At 38.9% G+C, this 10026-nt stretch overlaps 1 protein-coding gene across 1 annotated transcript; it reads right to left on the bottom strand.

The window, feature by feature from the left end:
• Window positions 1-2492: 2492 nt before the first annotated feature.
• LOC124291040 lies at window positions 2493-9807 on the bottom strand. The gene is made up of 6 exons (XM_046727940.1): window positions 9519-9807; window positions 8419-8583; window positions 6308-6555; window positions 4500-4797; window positions 3808-3980; window positions 2493-3456 (listed from the first exon to the last, which is right to left on the bottom strand). The coding sequence occupies exons 1-5, from the start codon at window positions 9772-9774 to the stop codon at window positions 3835-3837; spliced, it is 1113 nt and encodes a 370-aa protein (XP_046583896.1). The 5' UTR covers window positions 9775-9807; the 3' UTR covers window positions 2493-3456; window positions 3808-3834.
• Between the last annotated feature and the right edge of the window lie 219 nt (window positions 9808-10026).

Below are 10026 nucleotides of genomic sequence, written 5' to 3'. Positions count from 1 at the left end.
TGCATTACGAAGCCAGTGATCATTCTGATACACTTGTTTAATAACAAGTTGACTTTAAAAATATCTTGAAAATCATTTCCAGCTTTTATCATTTGTTATAAATATTTTGCAGTTTTATTGACCAAATATGTTGTTATATGTACTGTATCTGTGTTCAGACACTGTGCAGTCTCGTTAAAATCAGACCTAAAGGTTTGTGTAGCAGTAGCAAGCATAGAGGTCTGATTTTAATGAAATGGGGTATTGTGAAACAGATTGTATTGTGACTTATATGTACCTCTGTAGCCCAGGCTGTGTACAAGTACATTATTGTACAACTTGAAATCCGAAATCAAGGTGACAATCCATTTTTCTAGAATTTCTATTACAAGATAATTCTACAGGTGCTCAAACCATGTTTCATATGTAATGGCTGAAGCTGACATGTTGATAAAGTGAGTGAGTGAGTGAGTGAGTTCGGTTTTACGCCGCTCTTAACAATATTCCAGCAATATCACGGCAAGGGACACCAGTAATGGGCTTCACAAATCGTACCCATGTGGGGAATCAAACCCAGGTTTTCTGCATGACGAGCAAACGCTTTAACCACTAGGCCACCCCATGTAATGGCTGAACCTGACATGTTGATAAGGTGCAGTGTGTACATACATGGCTGTACTGTGTTTGTGGGTTAGTGCTGCACACATTATTCCAGCTATATGTTAGTGTATTCAAGTCTATGTCAGACAGTCAGGTGGTTGATGTTGTTGGTTAGTGCTGCACACATTATTCCAGCTGTATGTTAGTGTATTCAAGTCTATGTCAGACAATCAGGTGGTTGATGTTGTGAGCATCAATCCGGTGTCACTTCCACATCGCGAACAGCTAATGTTACAAGTTCATTTAAGATATCATCGGGGAATTGATTCTGATTGAGAAACACAGCATAATATTTATTCATCTAGCAGTCCTCTAATGAAGTTGTTTTCTGTATGTAGCGTAAAAACCCTAGATATTTTACTTTGAGCGTGTGGAAGCTTCGACCATGCTTGCTTTGTTTACAGGACATGTACGCAGGAAACAGCTATTTGATTAGTCGCTATTTATAGATTGGCCAACCAGTGGAGGGTTAACAAACCATGACTGGTATTCTATCTGCATTGGGCATCTTTATTGCATTTAGAATTATTCAAGAATATTTATTTGGAGATGGAAAAGTTTGTTTCGATTGGCTTGAATTGATACGATACCAACATAATTGTGATGTGTTGGTTAAATACGCATTCTTTTTTTGGACATAGCGTAAACGTAAATAATTAGTGTTTTTTCATACGCTGGCATTTATTTTTCTTGCGTATTTCAACTGTTCTATTGCGTATTATACACAAATACGCAGCTTATCTGGAGCTCTGTTCAGATGTTTTATTTTCACACGTGAATTACTGGCTACTTGCAGTCTTTCTTATCGTTTCTCATATTACAGATCAAATATGAATAGCAAACACGTAAACCAACATTTAAACTTTATTATTTTTATACAAATTTATGGAAAATAGCAAAATACCCAATTGAGTTGGTTTGAGGTGGGTACAATATATTTGGTTACTCGAAGGAAAATTAGGATACCCAATTGAGATGAACACAAGCGAGTACATAACTCAATGACCCAAAAAGTTATCTGTAACTCTTCAATGACAACCCTCATCCAAGTCAATGTGCCTGATCACCCAATCCATCAAGTCAACTACCGTCAGTTCTTTTGGACCATTTTTAGCCCCCATTCCCCCAGTGAGGGATGGGAAAATAGTGGGCTGGGAGTGGGAGATTCAGTACTGACAAGCATGACACATCATCAGTCAATTAGTGAAGCAATTTATGAATGCAAATATCGTACAATTGTGATATGTTTGCATAGCTAAGGGACCAGAATGTATAATTTTGTGAGAGAAATCACATTTTTGAAGACATAAGATGGATGTATATTTTATTCAATTCAAACTGATTCTTCAATAAACCATGATTTTCATGAAATATTGTCATTGTTATCTTTAAGCCATTACGGTGAGTTCATACATATATTGTTGCAGTTGATTCCAATGCAACTACATATCATATACAAAATAAAAGAGAAATTATATATATAAACTGTAACGTGTAAATATCACTTAGGATGTGCAGTGCTTCAGCCAGGCAAGCGCCATTGCGCCATTCACACTAAAACATGCAATGGCTCTTTTTTTCAATGCTAGAGCACCAATTGGCGCAACATTTAATATAATCCTATGGGCTATCTCTGTGAATGTCGGCCAAGAACCATTTAAAGTCCAGTCTGAAGAGTGAGTACGGTTTTACACTGCTTTCCTCCAGCAATATTATGGCAGGGACTTCATTCACTGTACCCATGTTGGGAATTGAACCCAGGCCTCCAGAGAGACAAGCAAATGCTTTATCTATTGGGCTACCCACACACCCTTTCTCCGTCTTAAAAACGAATAATTAAAACACAGAGTGACTAATCTTTGCAAATTTTATTATGCAAAAATATACAGTCATATAAAGAAATATTCATGTTGTACAAAAACATATTACATAGGTAGAGTCTTAAAAGGAAAATGTAGCCAATTTACACAATGATTAAAAAGTAGTGGTATTTACAATGGATATGGATGTTACTATGATTTTTACATTTTGTTGCAATCTTTTCATTTTAGCATTTTAACAGCCAAGAGTAAATTAGGTTTATTTTACTAGTTTTACTAGTTGACAGCACTGTCAAGTATTGATCAATGATGACATTTAGCAATATTCCAGCAATATCAGGGCAGGGACACCAGAAATGGGCCTCACACATTGTATGCATGTACGTGAACTGCAGTGAATAATTCCAATGTGCAACATATCGCTTATTTTAACTCTCACATACATCAACATTAGGTGGTTATGTGACATGCGATTGACTTGTAACACAATGGGTCAAAAACCTATCTGGAGCCCTGGCAGTCAAATAAATCTGAATCAGTCTCAAAAGATTAATTCACATTGGGATTTCTGGTAAGACACAAGGAACTTATTAAATATTTTCACATCAGTTAAGAGATTCACAGCAGGATTGAAGGGGCAAGAATGCCTGACATGTATCTTCACAAGAAACATTTTCTTTCTTGTAAGTTCAGCACAAAGATCATGGCTAAAGATGAAACTATGGATAAAATCTGCCATAACACATATTTGATTTTTACATTTTGTACATTTATTTTACTAAAAGCAGTATGTAGTCACAACTTAAAAGTATCAATGAGAAATATTGTTTACATCATATACATGGGACTTGCTAAATTGTGATAGAGCATTAAATTGAAATTGATCGTGTCTATGAATCATGTTGGTTTCTGTGTGTGTAATGATGAGCTATTTACAATGGCAACCTGTCCTCATACTTGCAGCCTCTTGCAGATATCATGGACTTGTTACAGGAAACTGAAAGCACAAAAACAAAAACATTTTCAATATGAAGAGTGACTACTCTATTTCCAGCAAAATAACAGCAGGAGAAATGGGCATTATACATTGAAACCACGGGGGAATACAACCTGGGTCTTGCTGTGCACGGATGCTTTAACCATTAGGCTAACCCACCGCCCCCTCAATATGATGAAACAAAATTCATATAGTTTCATGTCTGAAATACATTTACTCATACCTGTGCCTGTATCAATGATTATGTCGAAGAGGAGATGGAACATTGTACCCACAAATGTATTTCTAACACTGATTTGAGTTTGTGATAGTTTCTGAAAGCGTCTACAATGATCAGGTTTTCTTGCTTACCAGTTCCAGCACCAGAGGTTTGATCCTCTACACAACGGATTCGTCCACTTTTCCACGGCTACCCATATTACTGCTATCACTTCCTGTCCGGCCCTGGTAGCCTTGGTCGATCTTGGGTGGTCCATGACGATAGTGGGCCCCTCTCGGCTGACCATGGGCCATTCTCTGGTGAACTGAAGACACAATGGTCATCAGTCAAACAACAATGTCAAGCATCTACCTGCCTGCTCCCAAAACCACCTTTCATCAGTTACCTTAACTCTGTAAGTCTAACGCACCTTGTATCTTTGTCTGTGTTGTCAACAACAAGAATACTGGGTCGTGCCATGATGTCAAATGGTGAGTGAGTTTAGTTATAAGCCGCACTCAGCAATATTACAGCTATATGGTAGCGGTCTGAAAATAATCGAGTCTGGATCAGACAATCCAGTGATCAACAGCATGAGCATCGATCTTCGCAATTGGGTTGCTGATGACCAGTTCTAGAAAGGTAATGGAAACAAGAACGCAAAGGTAATAGTAGCAATGGTCCACAAGTTCAGAGTACAATGACACGCTATCAACAGCGCCACCAAGCCTGTTCATCTAATCCATCTTGTCCCCACTAACAACCACCTTGGTTTACACAACCCTTTCAATATGGGAACCTGGCAGGGTCGTCAACATAATTACTTGCTGCCTCAATGTCTCACCTTCAGGGTAGGGTCTGGGTTTCTCATCACGATAACTACTGGCCATGGAACCGCTGTCATATTCTTTCTGTTGGTCACGGTAACCGCCAACACTCGGCGGACCCCCAACACTGTGATCACGGTAACCGCCAACACTCGGTGGACCCATAACACTTTGGTCACGGTAACCCATTGATGGATATCCAGTTGATGGATAACCACTTGATGGGTAGCCCATACTTGGGTCACGGTAACCTTGACCCACAGGCTCGGCGCCACTATATGATGGAGGAGGACCATTCATAGTTCGATTCTGAGCCTGAAGAGAAAGAGGGTATTAAGAAAAGGTCTGAAGACAAAATATAAATCCCTCATTAATACATTCAATAATCAAGTAACAAAAAATCATTCAAATGTCAATTAAAAGAGCACAATGTTTATTTTCTTCAGTGAAGTTCTTGATTATATTTAGAAAATAGTTTACTAAAACATGTAATAAAGGTAGAGGTTTGCAAGAATTACAGGTTTTATCAATGACAGAATTTTAATGTCTGTTGATTATAAGTTGTATGCTTCTCTCGAGGGTAATATGGTCTGATGTACGCCTCTTTGTAGCAGTGTCACCCGAGCCGGTAGGCAAGGGATGACACTGCTACAAAGGGTGTACATCAGACCGTATTACCCGAGGGAGAAGCATACAACGTATTTATCTTACCGCATGTTAAATGTGTAAAATATCATTTTATTTATTTTAAATATCGCTACCGACTATATGACATGTAAACAAAATGGCTTCTGCCTCTCGACTGGGTTTTTTAAATCGGTGAGACATATTCTGACAAGCTTAACACTGCTATAAAAATGGTTAATAATGTTTAAGTTGAGTGTGCAAACGACGTAATGTATAAAATAGTTTAAATAAAGCAGCTAATCGAACGGTTTTCAAACTCCGGACACTGCATGCGTCATTTTATGATGTCATACAATTGTTAGCAATACAGCTTCTCGACAAAGAGTTTGGCGGTTACCGTGGCAGCGGATAATATTTTTCCAGTTGTCACCCTCCTGGGAGGGGTGACACGGAGACTTGTTAAAGCCCCATTGACCAATGAAATTAAAGTATTTCACATATGAAGACAAGATAAGAGTCAGTGTATATACCATCTTGCTGTATAGTATTTATACTTGTGATATCATTTTAATCATGCTCTTGTCATAACCATTTTGAATGAAGGGTCGAAATAACAGATTTCCTTTAAAACCTCTGACAAAAGCCCCTACACAAACATTAGGATTATGTGAGGCTGAATCTTATATTCAGCTGAACTGAGGAAGTGACAATGGCAATATTTCGGCAGAATTCAACCTCCCGCCAGTGGACCATGCACGACTGAGGGACTGACACTGCAATGTGACGAACCTCTTCCAGATATCGTAAGTCCCTGGTTTGTTTGTTCACTGCAGCCAGCAGTACTCAAGCCATGCAATAACAGCCTGTAAATAATCATGTCTGGCTCAGACAAAACAGTTTTCAATATTGACAGTGATGTCCCACAGAACTGAGTAAGGATGACATGCAACCAATCAAGTCATGCGCAAGTCATACAACCAATCAAGTCATACAACCAATCAAGTCATGCCACCAATCAAGTCATACAACCAATCAAGTCATATGACCAATCAAGTCATACAGCTGATCACTCTATTCAATTACTGTACCAAACAAGAAGAGCATAATACTGGAGGCAAATTGTTCTCGAGAACCCTTCAAGTCACCACCATAGTCACCAAACTATGAATTAGTGGAACATAAATTATCTTGGCAATACCTCCAGCTCCTTCTGCTTCATGCGCTCCAGTCGAGTGTCCAGAGTGTCGCTGCCGATGATACCACGCTCCTTGTCCCTGAAGATGAGGCCCATGATGAAGGTGAACATACCAGCGAAGGCCGAGAAGAAGCCCGACAAGACACACAGACCGTAACTCCAAGACAGATAGTTCATCCATGGCCGTGGCATCCAGGTGGGGTCATTAGCCATCTCCGCAAACACAAGGGCGATGATGAACACCAAGAATGCTGCAAGGGGAGATATGGGATTCTGAGCTGTTTATTGGAGGCATCATAGCTAAAGTACTGTCGGAAATAGACAAAAACTGTATTTTCTCATTTATCTCTACAATTTATGTAGTTGAAATGTGCAAGTGTGAAATATCTGTTAAACTAAGTTCGGCCTAACTACAGTCTCAGTGGTAGGGACATAGGAAACGTAGACAAAAGGACTTTACTGAGGAGAGATTAATGCAGAAATGAGCAATGCGGTTTTTTCTAAGTCCAAAACGATTTATTTGGAACAGACCATGGCTTTATGCAAATTAGTGTGCGACGATATTGTATTACAAAGGACACTTTTTAAATGACCAATTTGAAATTAGACGTAGCTTCATTATAAACGATAGCTGGCGTAAAAATATAACTTTCATGCTGAAACTATTAAGGATGTAGCTACCATGCAGTCTCACTGTCACTATGAAAAGAAACAGATAGGAGGGTTCGTCTCAAAAGCAAAACCTGGACGGGTGTCGGAGACGACCGTTGGGGTCGGGCTGGGGGATAGAGATATCAGCTAAGATAAGATAATCCCTTAGTGTAATTATACTGGGGAAGTACACGGCATGCCATAACAATTTACAAATAATATTGAGTCCTGTCGATCTTCGCGATCGGGTGGTCATGCCACCTATATATTTTGAGACATTTAATACGATGCATTTCTATGGTTATCATGTATCAAACTCTTTTACATATGTCAACATAAACTTTATGAAAGAAAGACACGTAAGATGTTAATCAATACATGAGGAGGCATAGTCAACACACATGAAAAAGCACAAAATATCTTTGAGATGACCCCTTGTGCACCTGTAGGCAGCACATGCATTTCACACCAGGTGAGTCGACAGTCCATTGTCATACCAGGCTGAGCGACTTAATTGCCATCTATAGTCTGATCTATTGTTTTCAGCAGCTATTCGTATTTTTTCTAAGTTTTGCCCGATTTTACGAGTAAACATGCTTTTCTGAATATCCTACTGCGCATCCCACTGAATGCCAATTTAGGCCGAAGTGGGTTATTTCGACATATGCTATTTGCAGTTGTGTAAATTTTGGGGATACAGAGTAACAGCCTAAAAACATTTTTTTTCTATTTCCGACAGTATGTTAGACAAAAGTATCGCAGCAATGTGAGGCATATGCTTCCGTATACACTTCCATTACAAACATTTAGTTATAATTGTTGTATAATTAATTAATAATTAGGCTCAGTGGTCTTCATACTTAAATGAAGAATTGACTGATTGATATATATATATATATCTCATGTTCTAGCACGTTCACCTTCACCACATCACTTATAACAATGCTATAGTGTGGAACAACCAACTGTTCTAAATTACTGGGGATGGAATTGTAACATATTTCCATTAATTAAACATAATGGCTTGCCGATTCAATACTGATTGGCATGTCTCAGAGTGGTTGGCTCAACCATAATTGTAATCTAACAGTAAGTTCCATCTAATTGGAGGATGATTGCTCTACGGATAGTGACACAGCGAAGGGAGGAAACCTGTGAGCGATTTAACAAAAGGTTAAACAGTATTAATTCATTTCTCTGTTCCATGTGGAAAAAAGCCTGAAGTGATGACTTTGGTGATACCCATAAATATGGGTATTTTGCTGTCGAACCCAAAATCATTGCTATGTTGAATCTGGGATTTGAACCCATATTCTTAGGTTTCTTGAAGCCTTAGGAACGCAACTCAGCACATCAAACTAGTGCGCCTTACTGGGCCTCCCATGGCTCCCATAGTAAAATCAGATGCCTCAGACAAGCAGTCGTTATTTAACCAGAACACAATGAAAAAGAGGAGTATTTACCTGCAATCAGCTCCATGACACTACCAGCAAAGAGGATGGCCACTCTACGTCCAGCATACAACTTCTTGTACATCATGTCCGGCAAGTAGAACAGCAGCAAGATACCCCCGACCAGGTTTGCGAGCAGCGTGAAGATGGACAGAGCTTGGATCCCTCTAAACCATGCTGCATTATAAGAAAGCTATCATAAGAGTGTAACAATTTGTTGCCATTCCTTTAAGTAGCAAAGTGTACTTGACTCATAAACAATGTGTGAAAATGTTACAGTAGTAAAGGTTACATTAGACAACACAAATTAACACAATTACTGTTTACTATTGGAATGTGAGTGATTCACAAGAGTGAGTGAGTTTAGCTTTACAATGCTTTTAGCAATATTCCAGCAATATCACGGCAGGGGACACCAGCGTGATTTAAAAGAGCATCAATAGTGTATTCTTATTGGTAAGAGTTCCACCTCTAACCCCCGCTTGTAATGTATTCACTTGATTAGGATTATTGCGATGGGTTTTAGGTTTAGGGTTTAGGGTTAGGTTTAAAGTTTAGGCTTTTCATAAAAAAACATAGGCCTATATTCTTAGGCATAGAATGATTAAAAAAATATGGGGTTACGGGCGGAAATCTTTCCTTCTTATCAGTTATGTGTAATACTCTTCAGTACTGGAAGCCCCATCGAGTAACCATTCTGATTTACAAACGTTTACTTAAAACTTGTATCATTCCTATTCTTATAATCATGATAATATCAATAATTTAGGACACAAAACACTTTTGGTACTCTTGGATAAGTGGAACGATGATTACCTAAAATATCCTTCTTCACTGTCAAGACTGTTGACACTTTGTAATACTATTACATTATTAAATTTCTGTATGTCGGACTACTACTATTCCAAAATATCTTCGATGTCTTTTCGATCAACAGCGTCTGCTGAATTTCACCTTCCAATAATGTCAGAAAGTTCAAAACCGGAAGTTACCTGCACAGGTAAACACATTTCCTAAATTTTCATTGGCATTGACTATTTGTGTATTAGTAATAGAACCCTCGATGACTAGTGATACAGGAAAAAGCACATGTCGTTTGAAAGTATACTTACGTGGTTGAATTTGATTAGCAACAAGGCGGAACTCTGAGGAGTGTATCCACCAACAACCAACATAGGACTTCATGTTGGGGTCCTTGGGCTGTATGTAGCCCGCGAGACAGACATGCCATAACCCTATATTGGAGAACGGGCTGTGGACGCGGGTCCATGACTTGTACCAATATGGTGTAGCAAAAGCCAGAAACATCAACAGGAACGCTGTAATAGCGCAGAAAAAGCCAAGTTTGAAAAGCAGTTGGGTCGCCATCTTGGTGAGTGTGTCTCACCTGGACGAGTCTATTGCGACAGGTGCGCGGGGGGTGTCACATTCTGATCAGCATGACAGGATTTGTTCTCGTTAATTGGTTACATTGATACTATAACTCTATCGTCAAAGTGGTGTGTATTCAATTGTCGGTTATATTTTGGTGTAGTGTTATTGGAATAACAGTAAAATGTTGCAATCGTTGTTGTTTTAAGTAGTTCTTAAACAACTTTAGCACACATTCCATTTGCCTTG

This window comes from Haliotis rubra, unplaced genomic scaffold, assembly GCF_003918875.1.
Source record: "Haliotis rubra isolate DU_JTF1 unplaced genomic scaffold, ASM391887v1 Scf48, whole genome shotgun sequence".
NCBI classification, from domain to species: Eukaryota; Metazoa; Mollusca; class Gastropoda; order Lepetellida; family Haliotidae; genus Haliotis; species Haliotis rubra.
The sequence above is the reverse complement of the archived record's forward strand: the minus strand, read 5'-3'. Positions and strand labels throughout refer to the sequence as shown.